The 26060-nt window shown below is 38.2% G+C and overlaps 3 protein-coding genes across 3 annotated transcripts in view; 2 read left to right on the forward strand and 1 right to left on the reverse strand.

Moving 5' to 3' along the window:
* Positions 1-7810, reverse strand: part of LOC103698126 (callose synthase 5-like) — a 41967-nt gene extending 34157 nt beyond the window's left edge. Inside the window, exons 1-15 of the mRNA XM_039119132.1 lie at positions 7705-7810; positions 7361-7607; positions 7145-7245; positions 5822-5943; positions 5630-5726; positions 5305-5415; positions 5029-5157; positions 4824-4916; positions 1263-1354; positions 1038-1164; positions 793-930; positions 634-710; positions 502-545; positions 243-406; positions 61-166 (exon numbers count right to left, since the gene is read on the reverse strand). Coding sequence (XP_038975060.1) covers positions 61-166; positions 243-406; positions 502-545; positions 634-710; positions 793-930; positions 1038-1164; positions 1263-1354; positions 4824-4916; positions 5029-5157; positions 5305-5415; positions 5630-5726; positions 5822-5943; positions 7145-7245; positions 7361-7571 — 1612 coding nt within the window. The 5' untranslated portion in view covers positions 7572-7607; positions 7705-7810. The remainder of the gene's footprint in view (positions 1-60; positions 167-242; positions 407-501; positions 546-633; positions 711-792; positions 931-1037; positions 1165-1262; positions 1355-4823; positions 4917-5028; positions 5158-5304; positions 5416-5629; positions 5727-5821; positions 5944-7144; positions 7246-7360; positions 7608-7704) is intronic.
* Positions 7811-17063: 9253 nt separating this feature from the next.
* Positions 17064-19029, forward strand: LOC120106209 (two-component response regulator ORR24-like). The gene is made up of 3 exons (XM_039119133.1): positions 17064-17709; positions 18032-18184; positions 18430-19029. Exons 1-3 carry the CDS (start codon positions 17562-17564, stop codon positions 18843-18845), a joined length of 717 nt encoding a protein of 238 aa, XP_038975061.1. The 5' UTR covers positions 17064-17561; the 3' UTR covers positions 18846-19029.
* Positions 19030-19852: 823 nt separating this feature from the next.
* On the forward strand, positions 19853-24922 carry LOC120106213 (two-component response regulator ORR24-like). Its single transcript, XM_039119141.1, has 2 exons — positions 19853-20553; positions 24918-24922. The coding sequence occupies exons 1-2, from the start codon at positions 19962-19964 to the stop codon at positions 24920-24922; spliced, it is 597 nt and encodes a 198-aa protein (XP_038975069.1). The 5' UTR covers positions 19853-19961.
* Positions 24923-26060: the final 1138 nt, after the last annotated feature.

Raw genomic sequence — 26060 nt, forward strand, 5'->3', positions numbered from 1 at the left:
AAAGAACAGAAAATGGTATATGCATTAGATACAACTAGAAGTTAAGCAAAGTGCTCATACACTGGAGAAGGTGTAAAAAGGCTGCTGTGATAAAGACACTAGATATAGAATGTAGGGTATTCTTTTGAAAAGGTGAAGAATCACTCCAGGCGATGGTAACCATAGCCTGAAAACAGTTCAAATGTTAGACCATTTGTTAGAGCCAAAAATGGTCAAATATTCTTAAGTAAACAAAATTGTACCTGAAGTGCTAGTATAAGGCAGGTCCATAAACGATCAAAACTTCGAAAGATGTGCCAAAATGTTCTAGTCTCAGCAAAATTGATTTTACCAGTGCTTTTATCAGATTTTTTTTGAAACCGTTCTCCCCTCTGCTTGTCACTTGTAGCAGGATAACTGTATAAATCTACACATAAAAGGAGATAGTCACTACTAGTAACAACATTTCATGTGATACCTGCACTATGGTCTTTGATTCATATGTTTGCTCAAAAAACTCACCGTCAACTTGCATGGGCCAACCCAAAGAAAAGCAATCATCTGACCTGAACAATATACAGACAAAAATCAACAGAAGCCTCAAGCTACTGTGTTTGGAAGTTTACTTGGTGATAAGTCAAACCCCTTACAGACCAGAAGTATTCATTTAGATCATCATAGTTGCACCAAACCGAATGGGTGGCTTTTCCATTTCTGCTTTTCTTGGCTTCCTAGGAATTCGATGTAGCCATTATTTCAATTAAACCTTTGACAGTGTCCCAATGTAATTGCATGCTTTCTTTAAATAAGTACCTTATCGATCACATGATACAATGGGGTGATAATCTTTTTCAAGAATGCCTCATCATCCCCACCATATGAAGGTCTGACGTTTTCGCCTGTGACAATGCTGACATTTCCAGCCAAGAGACCATGAAGTTCAAATGCCATCTGAAGGAATTTTGAAGCTTCCAATAAGGGCTAAACGGATAGATCCTTATGTGGAACAAGAGTATGCATAGATATTAGAGCAAAGAAAAAGAATCATAAGATCTTACATTATGGAAAATATAACACAGACATTCTGGCATAAAGCGAACATTAGCAGCTTCACCCCAGATTAGAAGATATAGACCCATGTAGAGGATCTTTCTCTGTTGTGCTTCTTGTTGACCTTGACAGAGCCTGAAGCAATAATTTATTCATAAAATAAAAATCAACCAAAGGCCTGAAGGATGACTGACAAGTGACAATAGTGCAAGTGTTGGTCCATCAGATCTTACCTTAAACTGTGCTTATGCCCCAAAAACCTGCACCATGTTTTGTAGTTTTTAAATAGTTTATTCATGACTGCATCAACAGCTCTATCATCCAGCTTCATTAGAAGAAAACATTTGGCAGACATCGAAGTGTTAAGACGATGAAGCGCAGTATCCATCAGAGTTGTGATTGAAAAGGAAGATAAAATTTATAATTAAATTGTTTACTTCAATATTACAGACCACATACCATAAAAATATTTATCGAGACACTTCTCAAGAAATGGCTTCATGTTTGTGAACGTAGGATTCTAAGAAGACTAGAAATGAAATCATATTATGTTTAGCTTATAGCAAGGTTATAAATAGTGGTATGAACCCCCTATCACTTTTCTATTGGAATGATAAAGTACAGGCATGGTACAAGTATAGAGGAGATATACTGAAACTGATACATTCAAAACAAATGAAAAAAAAATCTCCTACACACTGGTGCGCATCAGTCCAAACTAATATGGCCAGTATGTACTGGAACACAGTTCTGGCATCCCAGCACCTATGTTGGTGCCAATTTCACACCAAAGCGGTAAGGTATTGGTCGTAACATCCTATTCTGATGGCTTCCGAGACCATGACTTATAGTTTATTATTCTTGTTGCAGGATCAAAATGCTTGATGAAGTACAATTCTAGATCCTTCAGTTAAAACTTAGAAGATATTGACTAATCTTTGCTTGCTTGTCCCTAATGATACTGCAAACAACAACAGATGAATAACGTTAGAAGTGTGATTATGAGAATAGTAGAACACTTTCAGGCAAACAACATATTTTTATCTTGAAGTTTAGTGTGCTACCTATGGGAACAAAGTTGTCAGTTGACACGATGAAGACAAGTTTTAGTTCCTCAGTTGAAAGATGACTGAGAAACCACTGCCTTTGCTGCTTATAAAGTGTGAACAACCATGCATCACCAAGGATTCATATCCCAAAACCAAAAGTTTTGACATCTCCTGCCACTACCCGCATCATTCTAAGAAGAAAATGGTACCCTAGCATCTGCAAGACACCGATTCTCTCTTGAACCAGAATGTCCTGACCATCTCGACCATCCTGGTTGCATCCCAACTCTTAGGACACACCAGGATGGTTAGCACAGTCTGGGCACAAATTTCTTATTTTTTCTTTTTATTTATATTGTTAATAATTGTTTATGGACTGTCCTAACCATAACTGTCTCATACTGGTGCCATATAATCCCAAGAGCAAACAGAGACACAGTTTGGCACTGAGATATGAACCCTTATGCAACACAAACTTTCAAAATTATTTAGAATAGTGATGGCCTAAATTTGCAGAAACCAATTCTGCAAATCAATCAACATGAGCAAAAAACTTCCATTATTAAATTCCCAGATGTGAACGAGAATAAAGACAAGATATAGCTCCACTGACAAAGGTTACAAATTGCCTGGCCTATGACTTGACCAAAGAAAAATGCCACTTGAAAAAATTGCCTGAGCATCAACTAATTAATATTTTTTAGGTTAGTTTACCACTTTTGCCGGCTTAATAGGTTAATTAACTATACTGTGTAACAATAATAGTCAAGAGAATTCCTTAAAACCATCTTAAAGCTTTCTCTCTAGCTAAATATCATGAAAAAATTGCCCCTGCTTAGATTTCTCTCAGAATACAAAAATCAGATCATTAGTTCATAGTGAACTCATTAAAATCACGTGGAACAAAAGTGAATACAATATTGCCCTCGACTAAATTTTCGTTGTTTTGAATTGGGGATCATACTCCGCTACTTAGCAACCAGAGATTCTTAGTTCAATTCTTGGATGGTGCATCTCCAAAAATATGAACTTGGATAATTATAATACCGATGATTTTTCCACCCTTTCTCACCAAAAAAAATAAGAAAACACATTTCTGCCATCAGCAGTTGCACAATTGGCAGTCTGTTGGCCAAGGTAAGCTAAGAGAGAGGATCAACAACGCTTAAGCACTATGGTTATTTTTGTCATAATTATGAATCCTGTAATATTGATTTCTACCAAGGTCTCACTTATAGAATGATAATGGCAAATGTCTGTATCCAGTACTTCTTCTAACCTAACAATCGGAAAATCTACTGCTTTGACATTGATCTTATTAAACAAATCCTAGAAGACTCCTCTCAAGCTCTACATACATCAACTTCACATGAATCCATCATTCTCGTGTCTGTGTCCTTTAGAAAAAAATCTGATCCCTTTTTTTCTTTTTTCTCTGTTAACTTTGCCAGATTACATAAAGCACACAATCAAGTAATACTGGAAGGCCAAAACATGAAAATCACTTCTTTTATTATTAGCATGATTTTCGTTGTGCTATTCTTCTAATCTTCAGTTGCTTTATGAAGCCAGTATTATCAGAACAAGTGACTACCTAGACAAAACTGTTTTGACATGCTCGCACAGATTGATGGTGGCTGCATGTCATCTTGGCATCACCTTTATGTAATTGTCCATCAACACAAACTAATGTGTGTTAATTACAAAGTTACTACATAAGTTCAGCATAAGCCAAATAAATAACTCCTAATAACTATACTAGTCATACGGATGATTATATAGTATTATGGTCATCTAACAGCTTACAAGTTACTAATCTGTAGGCTATGTTCCAGTAACTAGGCATTTGATGCAATAAACATAGTTTCTGTCTGGGTATTTTGGTCAACTTTTTCCATCGCATGACATTTTTGTCATTGATTGCCTCGTCAAACTCCTCATTCCAGACGAAGTTTCTGCTGCAAGCAAGAATCTGGGACCATTGTGAAATAAATGTTGGTTGGGTCTTTGAAAGTGAAACTTGTACAAAAATAAAGTTAATGTGAGTCAAGCTCAGGTTTTTCACCTTTTTGTGATAATATTAATCATTTTTGCTGGATTCCTTATGATTTGAAACATAGCTAGAAAGAATTAACAAGATACAAAAATTGGCTGATGCAGAAGAAGCCTTTAAGTCACTTAGTACATCATATAGCTGCCAATTTAACTTCACATATTCATATTTTGGAACAAACTATGGATTTTCCTATTAAAGAACTTTAGGCCTAAAGAAATCACCAAATTATGAGGTCATGTTATAAGATTTCACTGGTAACTACTTATCTAGGTTTGGCCCATATCTCAGTCCAAATGTTGCGCTCAACCATGAGGTAAGGTCAGTCTTAGCCCGTTGTGCCATGGCAATGCAAAAAATTTTAATTAACTAATCCAGTTATGCCTCACAATTATCTGCAGGATAAATTAAATAATCTTGAACTACAAAGAAATAAGAGATAATTATCCAGCTCATAATGAGGATAGTTGGTATTGAGGACATCTAATGAAACACGGAAGTATTGAAATCCGTTACCAAGCCATAAATCTTAGTGAAGGTTTAAAGGAGCCATCGGAAGATTACTTTATATGAAAGAGGAGGATTTTGTCTCTCTTTTTTTCAGATTCTAAAAGCATCACAACCCACATATGTCTAGAAGATATAGGGCTCAAATGAATAGAATAATTTTAAGAAGAAAGAAAATCACCTACTTTGTTAAGAAGTTCAGGCTTGGGCGTCAGTCTTATATGAACATTAGCAAGCAACAAGATTAAGTTCTCCCTTTGGTTCCTGACGTTATCTCTCTGATGAAAACAAGAGAGAGAGAGTGTGTGTTTTAGAGCAAACAAGAACAATGTAAAACTTCTTCAAGAAACAAGTATTCCAGAAAGAACTCTTTTTCATTAGAGAGTAGACCTGAAACCCAAACATCGCCCTCAACCAATCAAGAAGATCTAAGTCTCCTGGTTTCTGCCTTTGCTGCTCAAATGAAGTAGGCCAGCTCAAACCTCTTGTATTCCTCAGAGCAGACACAGCCGCTTTGATCTGTTAAAGTCAATATCATAAAAAATAAAATAAATTTGTTTAGTGCTTGGAAAAGGAGAACCTATCACGAAGATGGCTGAAGGATATAAAAAACCAATGGCAAGCAAGGGAGTCTGCAAGAGGCAGATAATTTGTAACATGTAATACCTCCTCAAATTGCATGATAGGCTGTGAAGCACCAGCAGCATCAAGGGGAAGAATGTTATATGGCATATAGATCTCATTCTTTTCTTCAACATCTTTAGCAGAAGCAATAATCTGCGCAACCACAAAGAACTAAATTTCACAAAACTTCCAGAAATCACCAGAAATAACTAAAACCATAGCACACAATCATTTAAGGTTTAAATTTTTCCATCATTACTTATGATGCCTGATACATAGCAAAGCAATATGAAGACAAGTTCATGCATTCAAAAGATGCTATTGACAAGCACTCTTTGTGACCAATACTGACAGTCAGAGTTCTAACCTCCGGTGCCACTTCTTCAACCTTTTCATTCTTATTGACTGCACAGAGCACTTCAAAAAGCACCCCAGCGGTCTGGTAAGCTTTCCCAAGCTGAGATCTATAAAGAAGAAATGGTCGCACAATAAAACATCTGATCAAAATAAAGAAACCCCAAGCATCATTAAGAGTGTTAGCATTGTAAGCCACACTTACCTATCGCCTTGTTCGCCTCTATCCAGAGCTCTGACATAATGTTCATAGTATTGCTGATAAAAGCTCTCAATCTCTCTGGCATCTGTTCTTTTTACCCTTTTAGCAAGCGTTGACGTATTTTCCTATAATACGAATTCAGATTAGGTTAATTCAGCCCAAATTTAAGGAACTTATGATTATTTCGTGATTGCCGCAAATACTGGTTGTAGAAAGTTCACGCTGCATACCGTAGTTCTTATTTTTCATATTTATTGAGTCTATCTAACGCAAATTCTTATGGTAAAGATACCTCGTCTATAGCCAAAATAAAATGTTTCCAGACATTAGAATGATATCAAAGAACCCTCTAAGTACATGAACAAAATCACCTCAAGATGCTTTATGCCAAATTTGCAGATTTCAACGTTAAGTACTCTAGAATTAACGCACATCAGACACGAAAGTTCTCGAGATTGCGATAAAGCAAGTTCTAGCAACACCTCTTAACCGGAAAATCTTTAAACATAATACGCATGAGGTTCTCTTAAATAACAGAACCGTAAAAAAATAAAATCCTAATTTTCTTACAACAAGTTCACTTAGTAATATCGACAATGAAGAGTTACGGGAGAAATAATTTATATGCGGGCAGCAAGAAGAAGAAGAGAAAACGACGAAGGATATCGGAAGCTTCTCAGATCGGAACGCCGAGCGCCAGACACTCGACACTCCTCAGTGGAACTCTAGGCGTCAGCTCACCGCGTTGGTGATCGGATCCCACCTCAAGAACCAGAACTTAGGAATGGAACCTTCCGTTCTACAAAATGACCAAAACACCCAGGGAAATTTTTAGTGGACCAGGTCCACCGGTGAGCTGGTGGAGCGGTCCGGGGCGTGCATAGAAATTTCTATGCGGAAGGTGGATACACCGTCCACTCTACCTTTGTAGATGATCTCGTCCGTCCAGTCGCAGCAGCCCTGCCAAACAATGTGGACTCCAGCAATGATCAAGAGGCCAGTGGACGGCAGATTTCATATCCGCACAAAAATTTCCATGCGGACACCCAGAAAATGCCTCTCCAACTGGGAAATAACTCAATCATGCATGCAAGCCGTCCGCGGACTAGAATGTATTTGGGGAAGACAGGGAGAGAAAAAGAGAGGGAGGAGTGCGAATATCATCATATAAATTACAAAAGGCAATAAAAATAATGCGGAATTAAAAGAAGATTTGCCAAACTGAAAAAAATAGAAAGGCGACATCCGCTGAACCAGACTTTTCCTTCTTCTAAAATTTCAGAAAATAAATTTCTGAGAGGGAGAAAGAGAAGATGATGTTCTCACCCGCTCTAATCTTGTGAGGAGATTGGTCTTGAACTGCCGAACTCCACGTCCGCTCGAGTTCGGGTCGAGCCTGTATGCCTTCTCAAACGCATAGTAACGACCTTCACGTACCAAAGAAGACGAAAAGACAAAACCAACAAAAAAGAACGCAATGAGCCAGATTTCATGAAGCCAAGAATCCAGAGAAAACGCGTAGCTCTTGGAAAGGGTACCCACAAAGATAGGCGACGCGAGGGCGTTCTTGCTCGATCTCGGCAGCGACGCGGAGGATGGGGACGATCCCAGCAAGCGACGGCGGCACCACCTCGTTGTAGAACACCTCCGTCGGGACCGTCGTCGTCGCCGCGTTCCGCGACGGCCGCCTCGTCAGCCCTTGCGACTCTGTCCCTGGACCTCTCGCCGCCTCCGACGACGACGACGCCTCCATTCTCTCCGCCGCCGCCTCCTTTTTACTTCTTGAAACCTAATGCATGGATAGAAGCGATATCAAAAGATCAGCAGTGAGACACTATAAATGAAGAAAGATCGGTCCGAGAATAGCTCCGGAAACCCTAACTCACCGGACTCTTGAATTCTTGGAAGCTTCACTGATGATCGACCTGCTCGCCTAGAGATTTTATCGAGAGATCATAGACAACTAGGATTATTCATTTGAGAGAAAAAGGATCTAATTATTCCTTTTAATATCAAATAAAGAAGGATAAATCGATGAGCTCCACCTTGGAGACGATTCTTGAGCAGGAGCTGAGACCCAGAGAGAGAGAGAGAGAGAGAGAGAGAGAGAGAGGTGGGGGTTGGGGGGTGAGGAAATGGACAAGAGAGGGGTAAAATAGGGGAGGGGCAAATGAAGGGGGGCAACCTGGGTTAAAAAGAGAAGAGAGTAACGTCGGTGGTCCCCGTCCCACGATCGGGACACGTGTCTCGCGTCGAGTAGCGGGGTGTAACAAAATTCGCGGCAGGGGCCCAAAAGGGTGAATCAAGGTACGAGGACGCGATGCCAGATGGCACCAGCTGGCCGTTTGTGCCCTTATTTTAGTGCAACCAATAAAGAGGTTCATCTGATGGAGTGAATCCGCACCGTTGAAAGCTGAAACACCTAGCGGATTTCCTGCCGTGGGTGTTTATTGCCGTTGAGGAATATTAATTAAAAGTTTTTTTTCTTTTTTTGCATGAATATTTTTTTAAAAATTTAAATTTGCATAAAATTTCTCTTATTATATTTATTTTTGTACCCTTGTAAAACACTATTTTTGCACAAATATCCCTAATATAACGGTTCTTCTAATACCATTAATAAAAACCATATTTATTTTAATTAAAAATAAAGTAAAATTATGAAATTACTTTTTTGTCCTCTATCGCGATTGCCTTATAAATATTTTTGTACATCTATCAATTAAGGATATTTTAGTCATTTTAATTGGAAATCGTTCATTTTTAACGGCATTAGATGGCGTAGGTATATATGCAAAAATAAGGATAAAAAAATAGTAGAATAGAAAAACAAATATTTTACGAGGGTATACATGTAAATATTAATTTAGAAGAATATTTATGCAAAATTTGATATTTAGGAGGGTATTCATGCAAAAAAAATCTAATTTAAAATAGGTTTTTTTTTGTATAAAACACACAATGAGTGATTGCACTGTGATGTATTGAATTAGTCATGAGTATACAAATCCACTTCTTTGAACCAAAGCTAGGGCTTTGTTGCCACTGTGATAGGATCCTGAAAACAACTAGTATTTGTACTAGGATCTTTTGTTCATGATATTTTACATGATGATGCATGCATTTAAGGTTAAAAAGAATTATATCTTATTGATGATTATGGAGTTGATTTTTATAATATCAAGAGAGAGACCATGAAGACATAGCTACGCTACAATGAGATACGACCTATGATAACACGAAGTCAACTATAGCCACCTATATAAACAAAAAAAATATTCAACTTAAATAAAATATTAAAAAATCTAAAATTTCTAAATAATTAAATAAAGAAACAAATTACTGGTATAGAGTTTCTAAATCCCAAAAACACAAATGTTCAAATCCTATAATTTCAAAATTTACAAATTATCAATTACACCTATTATCAAAAGTTCTTGAAGTTTCAAGGTACTTGGACTCACCATCAATCCTTCTAAATTCCAGCAATAGTAGGTGGAATGCTTTGTATTTCTCCAACCAGCCTTTAACTTTCTATCCTATTTTGATGAGAAAACAAGAGAAATAGGATGTAATGGTTACTTACTTTTACCGATGACAAACTCAGATACAATGTTTACTAGTCCACACCTAATATGTCTAATTAATCTAAAATTAATATAGACCCAACTCGTTCACATTAACCATCAACATAAGAAATAAATAAATTATTGCTAATTCTCTAATTTTAAAGTTCTAATATTCGAATTATCCATAATTTTCCCGTTCTTCCTTAATAAAGGATTAGGATTTTACCTTGATTTTGAGATCAGAGCATAAAATCCTTTGCTAGCTTCTTCTTGTTTGGATGTTTGCATCTCCACGTAAAATCAAGGCCGACTATGAAAGGAGATTTGCATTAAAAAAGGACGAGGCCGGACAAGTGGCAATGCCTAGGGACCCAAGTTAGTCAAATCTAAGTGACTCAACTGGTAGATTGCGATTTAGAAATCTTATCAGTGCAAAGATTATATGACATGGATAATCAATGATGGATCTCATGGATGCTCGACAAAGGTTGGATGGAGATCTACACATGGGGTGGTCACAACCATGCCAATCCATGATCCTCTACGTAGGTCAACTTGGCTCCACAGTAAAGGAGTATGGGACTCTCCAGTAGTCAAATCATGAAATACGAGCTAGGCTAGAATACAGATAGCTTAGTAAGGATTGACGATGGTCAATTCCAGTGGTGCATGACAAGGATCCACTACAAGAAATTTGGACATTAGAAACGCTTGCATCCTCTGTCTTACCGCGGCTGCTGGCACAGAGTTAGCCGATGCTTATTCCTCAGATACCGTCATTGCTTCTTCTCCGAGAAAAGAAGTTCACGACCCGTGGGCCTTCTACCTCCACGCGGCATTGCTCCGTCAGGCTTTCGCCCATTGCGGAAAATTCCCTACTGCTGCCTCCCGTAGGAGTCTGGGCCGTGTCTCAGTCCCAGTGTGGCTAAAAAGCAGGGTAAAGAAAAGCCTCGTTTCCAGCAATGTGAACCTTCTTGGCTCGTATGATTCCATCGGGTGGGTCCCTAAAGCTGCAAATCGGTGGGTGGACTAATTTCTAACAATTGCTTTAGAGATCCGACTTCTTTTATGCACCAGTGCTTGAGAGGTGGAGGGGATGTCCACGCTTTTTTTGGCTATTAGCGACGCTTTAAAGCGTCGGTAGAAACCATCCCGACGCTTTCCAAAGCGTCGGTAAAGCGTCGCCTATGCTACAGTGGAAAAAATATTTCCCGACGCTTTTAAAAGCGTCGCTAATTCCAATTTAGCGACGCTTTAAAGCGTCGCTCTTTCACGACGCTTTAAAGCGTCGCGAATTCCTATTTGCCAAAAAAAATACCATTTGCGGTCTGCATCTTCTCCTCTATTCAGAAATACAAACAACCTCCCCGATCGGTACCTTCATTCCATCCGCGCAGAGTGGTTGGGTTTGGCTATATAAACAGTTTTTTTTTTCAGATCCACCGATGTGGGACGAAGATGAGGTGATTTTTTTGGCTTCCGACGACGCTTTTAAGCGTCGTTATTTAATGACGCTAAAAAGCGTCGTTAAAAGTTGCGACGACGCTTTTAAGCATCGTCATTTGCCGACGCTTGGAATAAGCGTCGGCAAATAAGAGTCGGTAATGTTCTTTTTTTGTGTAGTGATCGGTGTGGGGGGGAGGGGCTTACATGTTGCTTGGCTGCCAAGAGGTCAAGACCCCTCTATCAAGGTCAACCTAGGTTACAGGGAAGGGATCCTTTGGAGTACACCCATCATCCAAAGAGAGAAAATGACACTTACTAGTAATATTTTGTAACGTTATACGAATATCTTATAATAATCAAATATACTAGAGCTGCATGCAAGTTTTAGGTTAATAATACACGCTTGCAAATCCAAAGGTGAAATAATGTATAATTTTATAATGTTGACCCATCATCCAAAAAGAGCAAATGACACTTACTAGTAATATTTGTAACATTATACGAATATCTCATAATAATCGGATATACTAGAGCTGCATGCAAGTTTTAGGTTAATAATGCACACTTGCAAATCCAAATGCAAAGTAATGTATAATTTTATAATGTCGACCAAATTAATATTTTGATTTTTTTATAACTTTTGTGTGCAATACATGTGCCAAATAATTAAAGGTGAAATAATGTATAATTTTATAATGTTGACCCATCATCCAAAAAGAGCAAATGACACTTACTAGTAATATTTGTAACATTATACGAATATCTCATAATAATCGGATATATTAGAGCTGCATGCAGGTTTTAGGTTAATAATGCACACTTGCAAATCCAAATGCAAAGTAATGTATAATTTTATAATGTCGACCAAATTAATATTTTGATTTTTTTTATAACTTTTGTGTGCAACACATGTGCCAAATAATTAAAGGTGAAATAATGTATAATTTTATAATGTTGACCCATCATCCAAAAAGAGCAAATGGCACTTACTATAATATTTGTAACATTATACGAATATCTCATAATAATCGGATATATTAGAGCTGCATGCAAGTTTTAGGTTAATAATGCACACTTGCAAATCCAAATGCAAAGTAATGTATAATTTTATAATGTCGACCAAATTAATATTTTGATTTTTTTTATAACTTTTGTGTGCAACACATGTGCCAAATAATTAGTAATGTATAATTTTATAATGTCGACCAAATTAATATTTTGATTTTTTTATAACTTTTGTGTGCAACACATGTGCCAAATAATTAGTATTATATATTCTTTCCTAGTATAATGCGAGCTCCTTGAAATGAGTATTATACATACATAAGATTTAATCAAAACTAACTCAAAGTGTTAATGATTGTTTTCAAGAAATTAATCATTGTATAATTACTATGCCCGACTTTGTGACTAGTATCTATTGCATCCATGTCAAGATTACTGCTACCAATCAATATGGATACAACAGTTTATAATTATTTTATTGCTTGATTTTATATTAAAACATACTTGACTTTATGAATTAGATGGATAATTGCTAATTAGATCCACCAGTTTCAACACCCATTTCACACACTAAGTCTCTAAATCGACACATCTTGCACATATCATCATAGTTCATCCTCCTCGTAGATGCACGTAGGATTTCTTGGTGCTTTATAGCCTTTGAGATGTTTCCTTTCGTAGCTCAACTTAATCCATGCAATAAAATAATACATACATGCTGAGATGCATGTACACATGAATCTAAAATATAAAATAAATATTTTAAACATGAGAATAATAACTGCCGTAGCCTTTATAGAAAGCTTCAGCATTTAAAAATGAGGAAAAGGAAAAGGTTGGGCACTTTGAGAAAGTAATCAGTGATTTATTTAAGGCAGAAGCGATTGATAATAATCTTGCAAAGTGATGTACATGGATCTGACCCACCCCCTGATTAAAATGGAGCATGCAAAGCTGTGCAAGCAGTTTAAAGAAGCAAACTTTGGAGTAAAATATTCATGGAATTATATTCCATGAACAGTTTTGTGAGAGCACTGCATAAGTTAATAATTACATAAAAAGGATTGAAGCAATAAAAAAAAGGTCCTGTGGGGAAAAATATGTGTATGACCATCCTGAGAACAATTTTTACTAGCCGTGCTATGGAAATGAGAAAAGTGGTTCAGGAGTTAGGATAGATATGAGCATGTTTAACAATTAATTACCACTCTAAATGGAAACAATTATTCTACGACTGTGAACTTTAATGCTGCATTTTAAAATGGGAAATTATGGAAGGAAATCTTGAAATTATTAGAATTTAATTGTCAGTATCTGTTTAGATTCAGTGGAATTTATGTAGGTGCTGTGCGTTCTTTCTCATCTGAAGAACCCCGTGTCCTTCTTTATAGTACCCTTAAAGGGGGTAAGGTAATACCTTGTTGACTTCTTTTCTCTTCCTCTTTATCATATCAAAGTTTTCAATTTGTACCTTCAAAATGTTTTGATACTGTTATCTGTACTTGCATTTGGATATTTGATACTTGATTGTGCCTAAAGGCTTTCATCTTTTACACCAAAATAATTTAGTGGGCCTTGAAAATTTAATAGGTGAGGCACATACCTGTAGCATCCAGTGGTCGGTCTTGAAAGGAACTCAATAAAACACCACAAAGAGCCAAGCCAAGAGGAAGCATCATTTAGAGCTTGGACTTGGTAAGACTTAGGTGGCGATGACATATAGGGGTCTTGGAAGAAATAAAGGCTAATGTTGTCAAAATAAGGTGAAGGGATTTCATTTGACTAAGTGCCATACATGACAACCTGCACATCTAATGTCATTTGTTCTTCTTGAGAATTTTACGGCATGAAAATGATATTATGAAAAAAATATGTAATAAAGACAAGCGTATAATATATTATCAACATCTATACATGACAACCTGCACATCTAATGTCATTTGTTCTTCTTGTGCTCTAGTGTCACCCTAAACCTCAGTTGTTGTGGAAGAGCTGGCTAAGAGGATATCTATAATAATATATTATCTAGTTAGGCATCTTTATCCTCCAATTAGTTTTCCCTCTCTTAGTTCATCATATACAGTGATAATATTTCTTTCTTCAATAGTATGGATGTTTTTTGAAGCAATAAATCTCAATAGCAAGCTCCATTTTATCCTACCCAATGTGCTACGGCCATTTCAATGTCTGCTTTTGGCCTTTCCCACTCTTTATGTGAATTTACAAGAGGCACCATCCTTTAACATCTACTATTAGGTTAAATCAATATATCCTCTAAATTTTAATTCTTACTCATGGGAGAGACAAGAGAAATACAATGCCCAAACTAGGAGTGCATATTCAAAAAATAATAATAATAATTGTATTAGGAGATCATAGCCATCTATGCTACTTATCATGTGTGTTGTATGCATAAATTACAACAATGTAAGAATGAATAATCATGCACGTAGCATTAATTATGATCTAGTTGAATGCGAGCTATGATTGGCATTCAAATAAAGATGACGATTGAGCTTGAAATTCAAAATGAGTTACTTAAAAATAATTGGCACAAATGGAATTCAAACATGTGAACTCCAACAAATTTGAGCTCCAACATCAATGTCAGTTATCCAATTAACTCTGAGAGCTTCGACTAATAGGGAATGAGTTAAGAATGCGTATTTTGCTTAGTAAGAAATCTTTCCCACTTTTGTCTGCTCAAACACTAGCAAATTTTTTTTAATCCATAAAAACAACTGTTTTAACTACCACTAATACCGATCTTTACAATATTGGCCACCTCCTTTTAAAGAACTCACCATCAATTTCTCACCTCACCCATAATCTTATTGAAGGCTATAGTTCTCCAACACTCACATTAAAAGTAGCAATTGTGGAAATGATAGTAGGTTTCCCAATGTTGGAATATTTTAAAATTCCAATTCTGCCCTTCTTTGCTTTTTGCCTTTTTGTTTAGTGTACTTCCTTTAGTCCCACATTGGAAAGAGATAAAACTTAAAAGGTCTTTATGTAGTATTCAGCCTTTCTAACTTGGTGAAGCAAAGAAAGTAGGTAGCCCACGCGCGCATGAGCCCAATGGAGGTCCAAGCCAAAATTGGCGAATCCGATCCGGAAACGTTTAGCCGGGCGCGTCGCGCTCAATTATCACGCGCAGGGGGGGACCCCCCCCCCCGCGGGTGTGGGCTTGAGTCAGGTTTTTGTTTTGAATAAAACGTCGCGTCTTTAAAACACCTCTTTGGTTCTCTCTTGATAAAACGGGCGTCTTTAAAAAACACCTCTTTCATAAAACGACGTGTCTTTTAAATACGCCTCTTTATTTCTTTTTTAAACCCCATCAGATCCGATAGAGTTATCAAATAAAAATCTCTCCTCTCTCTGGCTCTCAGGCCTCCCTCTGGTTCCCGAAAGCCTCTGCCTCTCTGTTCTTCTTCCCGAGATACTCTTCTCTGTTGTCATTCCAAGAGTGCGGTTCTGGGCTGTTCGACAGTATCACTGCATCTGCGAGTGTACGCTTGGAGTGATCCAGTTGTTGTATCCTGGAGGATAGGCCGCCATTACCTGCTACACCGAGATTCAATCTCCGAGGGGCGCGATCTATTCTTAAGGACAGTGAAATCACGCCTCAACTGATAAGTTCTTCCTTCTCTCCATCTATAATTTTTCTTACACCCAACACCCTAGGGATGTCAATAATCCTCCACTTATACACCCAATAATAAATACAAGAATAATTAAATAAGTTAGAGCTTTATCTTGGTTTAGATGAAGGAAGAGGAGCAATGTTGAGGGAGAACTAATGTGGACGAGCGAGAAGACAAAATCGTTATTAAATATCCTCTTGTATAACAATCTACCAATGATAATTAAAATAAGAACTATGTATCAAAAAAAAATCAAAATAAGCACATTGTCTTCATTAAAAATAGGAAGAAAGATTTTAAGAGATTCCTATGAAATTACTATATATGTGTATGTGAGGGAGCCAATATAAGGCAGGGGGAAAAGACAAAGTAGTTACGAGTAATTTTCTTGTCTATTATTCCATAATGTTAACCAACACAAGCCTACTGCCTTTCCTATAAATGGAACAAGGATGTCTGAACACTCCTAGGAAATATAATGTGCACATACATGCATGCATGCATATATACCTGTTTGTATCTATACTATAATCTATATTATATATAAAAATAACAGTTTTGAAATCAAAAAATATTCTCTTTTGATTTTCTTTGCTAATTTTTATACCAAATATATACTTTCTATTTATCTTGAAAATACTTTACTTACTCCTGCTAACTTTCTCACCTTGACTAATATATGGGCTCGTTTGGTTCGCGGGAAAAGAAGGGGGGAAAGTGTGGTCAACGGGAAAGTAATGAGATGCCTCTTGTTTGGTTGGAGTTTTCAAAGGAGAGAGAAGGGAAAGTTGTATTCCCATGGGAATGTGATTCCCACATTTCATGGGAAAGTCTTTCCCATGAGAAACATGGGAAAGTTACTTTCCCATGAGGCGGGAATCACTCCATTTTTACTTTTTCCCAAAAAGTCCCTTCAGCATTAAAGAAGCATTAAAGAGGCATTAAAAACCTAATTTTTATTAAGGGCATAATAGTAATTATATATAACTTTCTTAGGAAAGTGGATGGCCAACCAAACATAAGCACATTGGAAATTTGTCACTTTCCCATGGTCAACCAAACATGCCAAAAGTACTTTCCTAGGCATTCTCTTCCTAGGAATTTGTTTCCCAGGAATCATGTTCCTAGGAAAGAAAATGTTTCCTGCGAACCAAACGAGCCCATAGGTGCTCTCTCATCTTTTCCAAATAAGATCAAAACTGCTTCATAACTCAACCCTCCTTTTAACATTTTTACAATTACCACCAAATTACTACCGTACTCTTTATAATAACTAAAATCATAGTATTTGATATTCTTTTCTAGTATTTTTTCTATCATAGCTATATATATTGCTTATGCGCCATATTATTGCTACTTATCAGATGACCAGCAAAGATAGTAGAAGAAGCTTTCCATTAAGCTTAGTTAGATGCGTGTTGATGAACATACATGATAGATTGACATTGCACCTTTCTAATTGATGCATTGAGTGAATGGCACATACCACCGTATCTACGAGCATATAACTTTTATTAAAAAGAAAAAATTAGAAAAATAGCCTAATGATGTTTTAAAAAAGCTAAATAATTATTAAATAGGAACAAAGCCTATCTCTCCTTCATTTTTTTTCCTCATGTAGCTCCCCTAGTTTTCCATGATTTTCTGGAAATTATTTCTCTTGTTAATTGATAGCACATAGAAAATTAAGAAATAAATCTTAAAATAAAACAAGGAAAGTTTCCATTTTCGTGGGTGCATGCAATGGGTCCCCTGCATGATTCCACCCAATCCGAAGCTCTCTTGCTCCTTTCCCCATTTAACCTCCTCCCTTAACCCCTCAAATATTTCCTTCTGTCAACCCTTCCATTTGCCAAACCAACTCTACTCCGAATCCCTTCAAATCCGCTCCCTTTCTCCCTCCTATTTTTCTCAGCAACTGCTGACTTCTTTCCCGGTCTTTTCTCTTTGACCAGTTCTGTTATAGGATTTGAGAAGGCTATTGTGGTTTTGAGTTCCTTGGGAGTTCTTAGGTAGGTGTTGGATACCTGCCGCGGATTTGGTCGCTGGTCCTCGACTTCTCTTTGGAGTGGAAGAATGACAGTAGAAGAGAGCGGGAGAAGCAAGGGGAATGATGCGGAAACCACGGACAAGTTCCCCACGGGCATGCGTGTTCTCGCCGTCGATGATGATCCCACTTGCCTCAAGTTGTTGGAGAATCTTCTCCTGCGCTGCCATTATGATGGTTTGTTCTCGTTTAATCCGTTTTCTTTTGTTTCCTTTTGGTTTTCTATATAACAGCTGTTGGTCGATTTCCTTGATATAGTTTTTTCGCTATGGAAAAAAAGTTCAATTTTTGATGGTATTTGAGACTGCCCTCATGCTTCTTTCACTGAACTTTTCTTTTTGTTATATTTTTGGCGGTTCTTTCTATGATTCTCATCGAAAGTTTTGATTTTCAATGTGAATATCCGTATGAGTCGAAGAAGGATTGGGTTTCTTTGAAGTTTTTGTTTTGAGAAAAGTAGTGGAGGCTTATTAAAGAGACGTGGGTTGTTTTTCTTCAGTTACAACAGCCAGTCAGGCAATCGTCGCTTTGAAAATGTTGAGGGAGAACAAAGACAAGTTTGATCTGGTTATCAGTGATGTCCACATGCCAGACATGGATGGTTTCAAGCTTTTAGAGCTTGTGGGCCTCGAAATGGACCTCCCTGTTATTAGTAAGTCCCAAGTTCTAATCTGATTCCTAGTTTCCTGATTAAAATGAATTCCTCGATCGTTAACTTTGTGATTAAAAGATAACATTGTTCTTGAGATTATATGAAATTACAAAAGCGCTGAATGGTAATGTTGGAATTTTTCAACGAGATTCTTACTTTACCCACTATTTGCTTTTTTCTTATTGCATGTAATCTGAAAAGCAACCAATGATAGATTCGCTGAACTGTGCTAATTTACAATGCAGTGCTGTCTGCAAATGGCGATACTAAAGCTGTGATGAAGGGGATAACTCATGGTGCTTGTGACTATCTGTTGAAGCCCATCCGGATTGAGGAGCTTAAGAACATTTGGCAGCATGTGGTTAGGAGGAAAAAGTTTGATTCAAGATATCAGAATGAAGGGGAGAGTAGTCTGAAGGCCCAACTTCCTAATTCTGAAGGCGTGCAGGGGCCTCGTGATCGTAGTGGTAAGCTTAACAGGAAGAGGAAGGATCAGACTGAAGAAGATGAACTAGATTCTGAAGAAAACCTGCATGGGAATGAAGATCCCTCAACACAGAAGAAGCCAAGAGTCGTTTGGTCCGTTGAGTTGCAACGCAAATTTGTCGCTGCTGTTAATCAATTGGGCGTTGACAGTAAGAGCTTTCAATTGATAATGTAGTTCATTTGTTAGAAGGGAAAGCATAAAGCTTGTATTTCCATTATAATGCCTTTGTCATAAAGCTTATGTTTCCATTATAATGCCTTTGTCAACCTTTTGCTTGGATCAGCGCCATCCTTTTTTAAATGCCATTGCCTCTTTAGTACTAAGCCCCCTTTTGTTATTTCTGACAACAGAGGCTGTACCCAAGAAGATAGTCTCATGAATGTTGAGAAGCTAACAAGAGAAAATGTTGCAAGCCATCTGCAGGCAAGGCTTTCATTTTCAGTCAACTGCTAGCACATGATTCTTTCTCTAATATATGGTACAATATTTGAGGATGCATTTTGTCATTTTGAATATTTAATTTCAATTTGCCAGACAACTATTTTAACACTAAAACAACTTTTATTGGAAGCCATTTACACCAGTGTTGCATAGGCAGGGACATGGGAATCCAGTTTGTACGCATATCCAACTGTCTGACTCAGCAAGAGGAAAAAATGAAGATATGGGGATGTTTAGGATAGAAGATAGTTTTACTTAAATAATATATATTTATAATTTTAAATTAGAAGATATTGTCTGTAAGGTCTTTCCGCATATATATTTGTTGTCCTACGCACTTCTAACGTCAAAATGGAGAGTTAACTTGTTGTTGGTATGAGTCCAGCTCTCCACAAATCTCTAAAAGCTATAAACAGAGAATTTTGTAGGTGTCTAAGTATCTCACACATATCTGATTTGGATATGTATCCGACATAGATTTTTTGAGCTAGATGTAAGTGTCCAGGTAAAACCGATTTAGACTTTAGCACAAGGATAGGGAGGACCTACTTGGTAATTTCTTCATAATTAGTTCTAGTGAATGGATCTACTTGTCCATTTGATAAATTCCTTTTAAAAGGTTAGAGAAGGTGCAGGCCATAGTTTAAGCAAGGGTAAACTGCTAATGTTTAAGACAATCAAATCAGGCTGCCTTTTATAAATACATCCTTGTCCTGCCTAGCATCATTTGTTCGTTACATGTGTGTTTTCTTGCTCTGAAGCTAATTGGCTGAATCTTCCATCTTGTGATTGCAGAAGTACAGGCTCTACCTGAAAAGGCTCGGTACTGTGGCAAACCAGCAAACTCACATGGCCACCGTTTTAGGAGGTAGAAACTCCTATATTAATATGAGTTCATTGGATGGTTTTAGTAATTTTCATGCACTGAGGGGATCTGGACAGCTACCAACTCTTGCATCTTTTCAACCAAATGGTTTACCTGGTAAAATGAATAGTTCACCTGCATTTGGAATGCATGGGTTGGTACCTTCTCAGAATGTTCAACTTGGCTGCACCCAGAACAACAGAAGCTATCCTATTAATGATCTCAGGAAGCTTCAGGGCATTAGTCTACTTGGAAACCATCAAGGAAATTCACTTCAGGGGATGCCAACTTCTATGGGACCAGATCAGCTGCAACAACCCAAGGTAGTGCAGGAAGCAAACAATATATTGCCTTCTGGTTTATCTGGCAGTGGACTGGCCAATGGTGTTTTCAGCAGCACTTTTGCTAATATGACAAACAATGCTTTGTCAATACAAGCAAATAAGGAGCAGACACACGCTGGGGGATCGGGCAATTATTCTTCTGTTAGAATGCCTTCCTCTAGCTCAGACCCTTTTGAGTTTTGTTTTGGGGACTCTTCTTACTTTCCTGATCTTGTTAGATGTGATGACACTTGTCACGCCCCGAACCCAGCACCCGGGTCCGGCACGCGACCGGCCGCATGAGCCCTAGAGCAGTGCCCTAAAGATCATGCAAGGCCTATGTTTAACAAAATTCCAATAAATCCACGATTAATTTAATAATTCAAATAGACAAGTCCGACATATCCAAATAAACAAATTAGTTCAATTACAAGATCTTCAAATGTTCATCGACATCAAAGAAGGACAAATAAACTGACTAACTAATGACTCTGATGTTCGCACTCTGCGCCCATCCCATCCAAAACTATGCATCCTGCAACTCTGATAAAGAAAAAGAAGAAAAAGGGGTGAGCTTTACAGCCCAGTAAGAATCCCTACACATCCATACCAACACAATAATAATATGAATTCGAAAACCACGACAAATCGATGTACATTTCATGAAATCATAAACCGGCTATCAAAAGGCTCAAATAATCAATATAAGTATGTACGTCAAATATCAATGAAAATCCAACCACGCAAGAATGATATAGCATACGATAGCTCATAAATCTTCATTAATGTTTTCAATGCTTTTTCTTTTCATTCTATATTAACTTGATCCGGATTAATTATCTTTCCGACTTTGGGTCAAATCTCAGTCACATTTCTCAGCCTGTGGTGGGGCAACCAAATTATCACATTTTCAGCCTGTGGCGGGGCCTGCACATTATAGTTCCACATTTCTAGCCTGTGAGGGGGCCTACCAAAGTATCACATTTTCAGCCTGTGGCGGGGCCTGCACATTATAGTTCCACATTTCTAGCTTGTGAGGGGGCCTACCAAAGTATCACATTTTCAGCCTGTGGCGGGGCCTGCACATTATAGTTCCACATTTCTAGCCTGTGAGGGGGCCTACCAAAGTACCACATTTTTCAGCCTGTGACGGGGCCTGCCATAATAACAAGATAAACCCAAAGTCCCTTTTCATACAATCCAGTTTACATCCACACATCAATTCCTTTATATTTATTTCCGGCTTTAAACTAACCACGGTCACGTTTCCAGCCCGTGACGGGGCAACCAATATCACATAGTTAGTTTAGTGCACCACATCCATCAGTCCAATTATGTAGGTGTAAGTTATGCGCATGCATGCATCCATCATAATACCAACCACAAGCGAATACGATCATAATATCAACCACAAGCCAACACGATCAAAATATAATTTAGTATAAAACTATTTTCGATTTATCTGGATTATAGCATATCATACATATCTAAGTATAAAAATATTATATCATGCAGGATTGGCGTACAAGGATCCTTACCGAAATTGTAGACTGACTCAAATACGGTCCGAATCACAACCTACGCGCTGGGGTGCTGAGTCCCCTGATCAAACCTCCTGGCTCCGCCGACTCTTCCTCTACAACATCAATTATAAATCACAACTAAATTATTTAATATTTAAATATTCTAAACCATAATTCATATCTACTATGGCGTCCATCACCAGGTCCCCAAACATCTCAATCCCTCAAATCTAGGGCAGTCGGGGTGGCCCGACTCCCACCCTGTACCACCGGTCTATGTCGTCGCCAGCCGTGGCCGCTGCCACACCAGCGATGATGGCCGGTCCCGGTGAAGAGACCAAAAGAAAGGGATGATCCCTCTCTCTTCATGGTTGGAAATACATCTCCCTCCCTCAAATCCTTTTTGATCCAAGGGCAACAACCATGGTGGCTGTGCCCTCTCCTTCCCCAACCCGACATCACCACTGGCCGAACCATCGCCGGCCGCTACTGTTGCAGTCGCCGGCGATGGTGGTCGACCAAGAGAGGGAGAGAAGAAGAAGTTTCTTCTCCTTCTTCTTCTTCTTCCCCCAAAACTGACACAGGGTCCCCTCCCCCTTCCTCCATTCATCCACAGAAAAACCACCGTGATGGTGGCTTGGCTCCCCCCCCACCCGACAGCAGCCACGGTGGCCCACGACCGCCACCGTCGTCGTCGCCGGTGGCCATCCGACGAGGGGAAGAGGAGGAGAGGATGGGATCCCGAGGAAGAGGACCTCGGATCCACCCTCCCTCATCACATACACATCCTAGAAAATCCTCTCCGACCTTCATACGAACCCGACCAGCCCCACCGCCATGCATCTCGGCCATCCCGGCGGCCGGCGGCGGCCAAAAACTTGAAAGAAGAGGCCGAAACAGGGGTACCCTGTTTCGGGCTCTTCTCCGACGATTCACCGGCCAAAAACCCCTCCCACACGACCCAAAAACCAAGCAATGAAACGCAAGGAAGAAGCCACGCTTACCTCGGTCCGATGGGGGTGCTCCGGCGGCCTTTCCGGCGACAAAATCGGAGAGGAAGACCTTCGGATCCCTAAGCTTCTTCGCCCGATTTGTGAGGAGTCTTCACGAAGGGAAGAGGTCGCTTTGCGGCCGGCCGGATCTCCTCTCCGGTGCTCGTCTCCTCCGGCGATCGACCTCACGCCGGACGCCGCCGCCTCCCTTTTTTTTTTTGTTTCTTCTCCCACGATCGTGCCCTAGGCACGATCGTATATGGTGGATGGGCCCGGTCTTTTCGGGCCGGCCCGTCCACCCCTCTCTCTCTCTCTCTTTTTTTTTTTTTTTTTAGGGGTATTACATACTCTCCCCCTTAAAAAAAATTTCGTCCTCGAAATTAACTTACTTGAAGCCTCAAATTTTTTAAAAAAAATTGCATCCATTATATCATCCCTGAGATTTCAAATAGTCTCCCTCTCGGAGTACCTACCCACAAGATTTTGACATACAAAAATTACATCATCTCAAAACTTGATCCTTTCTATTTACCACACATAGTAAGTTCTTTTGATCTCCTTCAAAAGAATTCCAAACTCCCAACCTTGGATTAAAATGCCATAATTATATCCCAAAGAAATTAATTTCTCTTAATTCTACCCAGAGATCATAATTGGCTTGACAGAAATAGGAGAAATCTTTAGTATCAAATGCTCCTAATATTCTATAATCATTTTTCTTTTCTTTCTCCCATATCATTCCAACAAATAAGAGATCCATGTTAAAACATTCCAAGTCTTAGACCAACCAAGGAATCATCAACCATAAATGCTAAATTTAACATGCCCAAGATTCTTCCAAAAGTTGTCAACAATAGAAGAATCCACTGGTGAAAATTATATAGCTACCTTTAGATCATCCATAGAATCAACAACATTCTCCTGAAGCTAACTCAAGTATTCCATCGTAATGCCTTTTAGATCAAATATTAATGATCTTAACCAGTTTCAAAATAAGTCAAACCACCACACTTCCGCTGCACACTCTGATTTAATTCATTTAATTCTCTAAAGTCATAAAATGATTTCTGATTAGAGTATCACTTTGCATTGAGACTAAGAAACTCCAAATTTCAAATTTCCAAGTAGAACTAGAGCAAAACCTCTAGATCTTTTTGTCCTCAATTTATATAGAGTGTACATACCATAACTAACCCCCGATCCTTTAGTCAAGTTTAAGGTCACTATGTGATCTCCACAACCTTTTTAGAATCCAAAATATCTACGTTTAATTTAAAGGGGGTAATTCTTGTATTCCCTTTGCAATTTAATTAAAAAAATCTACATTGATGTTCCTTCCAACAGAATTTACCTCAAACTCAATGGGTTAGAAGTCATTGAGCCAATACACTATGATTAGAATTTAACTCGATCGATCTCCAGATCTTCCTTCACCAAGATTCTTAACATCCATCAGTAATGCTATATATGATAATTCATGTAAGCATCTCATGACCGAAGTCTCTACTCAATATGACATTTATTAGTGGCTTCCTCAACAATGACAAAAGATCCCTACTCAAATCTTAAACCTAGGCTTGAGTTTTAAATTAACACATCAAATAGTCTTCTACAATTATAAGTAAAATCCAGTAGCCCAATCCAAACATGAGAATTCAAATAATTAGAATTCTCCCATCAATATGCATACTCTATGGCCTCAAAATAATCAAATACATCCATAGGAAATAGACCTATTTGCAATATCCAACATGCCAACACCAGATATAATCCACATACATTTTCAACTTCGAAGAACGTTCCTTTCAATATTATGAAATCTTCTTAGCTTCCTCCAAAACTAAATCAACGTACAAATCCCACTCTAATAATTAGCAGCAAAACCAAAAGTATGATCACATTAAAACTCCCATCAAATTTGAACTTTCAAATCATTTAAATAATATCTGAACATGGTATACTCGATATGCCATTGTTGACCTACACTTATCTTAGGTCAAACCTCTCTTATCATGATCAAAGACAATTTATACTATCCTTCCGTATGCATCGAAAACCAAACCGATGCATACATTTTATCACAATGCCCAATGATCTTACAGCTTAAGCACTGAATTTAATTGTCATGTCCTAAGTGGTCATAACCTTAAGCTATGATATATTTCTGTCACGATCCCTAGTGATCTTAAACATATGCTCAGATTCCAACTGGTCACATTTTCCAATAATCTTAAACCTCAAACTTTAATGCCACTAAGGCCACAGTCCCTAGTGGTCTTAAATCTTAGATTATAATATCATTCTTGTTACAATCTCAGGTGATTATAAACCAAATCTCTGATAGTTTTTCGATCATAATTCTCCACTGATACTCACCTGAACATAAACCCTAGGATACCTTAACCTTAAGCTCTGATACCACTCTGTCACGCTCCGAACCCAGCACCCGGGTCCGGCACGCGACCGGCCGCATGAGCCCTAGAGCAGTGCCCTAAAGATCATGCAAGGCCTATGTTTAACAAAATTCCAATAAATCCACGATTAATTTAATAATTCAAATAGACAAGTCCGACATATCCAAATAAACAAATTAGTTCAATTACAAGATCTTCAAATGTTCATCGACATCAAAGAAGGACAAATAAACTGACTAACTAATGACTCTGATGTTCGCACTCTGCGCCCATCCCATCCAAAACTATGCATCCTGCAACTCTGATAAAGAAAAAGAAGAAAAAGGGGGTGAGCTTTACAGCCCAGTAAGAATCCCTACACATCCATACCAACACAATAATAATATGAATTCGAAAACCACGACAAATCGATGTACATTTCATGAAATCATAAACCGGCTATCAAAAGGCTCAAATAATCAATATAAGTATGTACGTCAAATATCAATGAAAATCCAACCACGCAAGAATGATATAGCATACGATAGCTCATAAATCTTCATTAATGTTTTCAATGCTTTTTCTTTTCATTCTATATCAACTTGATCCGGATTAATTATCTTTCCGACTTTGGGTCAAATCTCAGTCACATTTCTCAGCCTGTGGTGGGGCAACCAAATTATCACATTTTCAGCCTGTGGCAGGGCCTGCACATTATAGTTCCACATTTCTAGCCTGTGGCGGGGCCTGCACATTATAGTTCCACATTTCTAGCCTGTGAGGGGGCCTACCAAAGTACCACATTTTTCAGCCTGTGACGGGGCCTGCCATAATAACAAGATAAACCCAAAG

Source organism: Phoenix dactylifera, unplaced genomic scaffold, assembly GCF_009389715.1.
Source record: "Phoenix dactylifera cultivar Barhee BC4 unplaced genomic scaffold, palm_55x_up_171113_PBpolish2nd_filt_p 000490F, whole genome shotgun sequence".
In the NCBI taxonomy this organism is placed as follows: domain Eukaryota; kingdom Viridiplantae; phylum Streptophyta; class Magnoliopsida; order Arecales; family Arecaceae; genus Phoenix; species Phoenix dactylifera.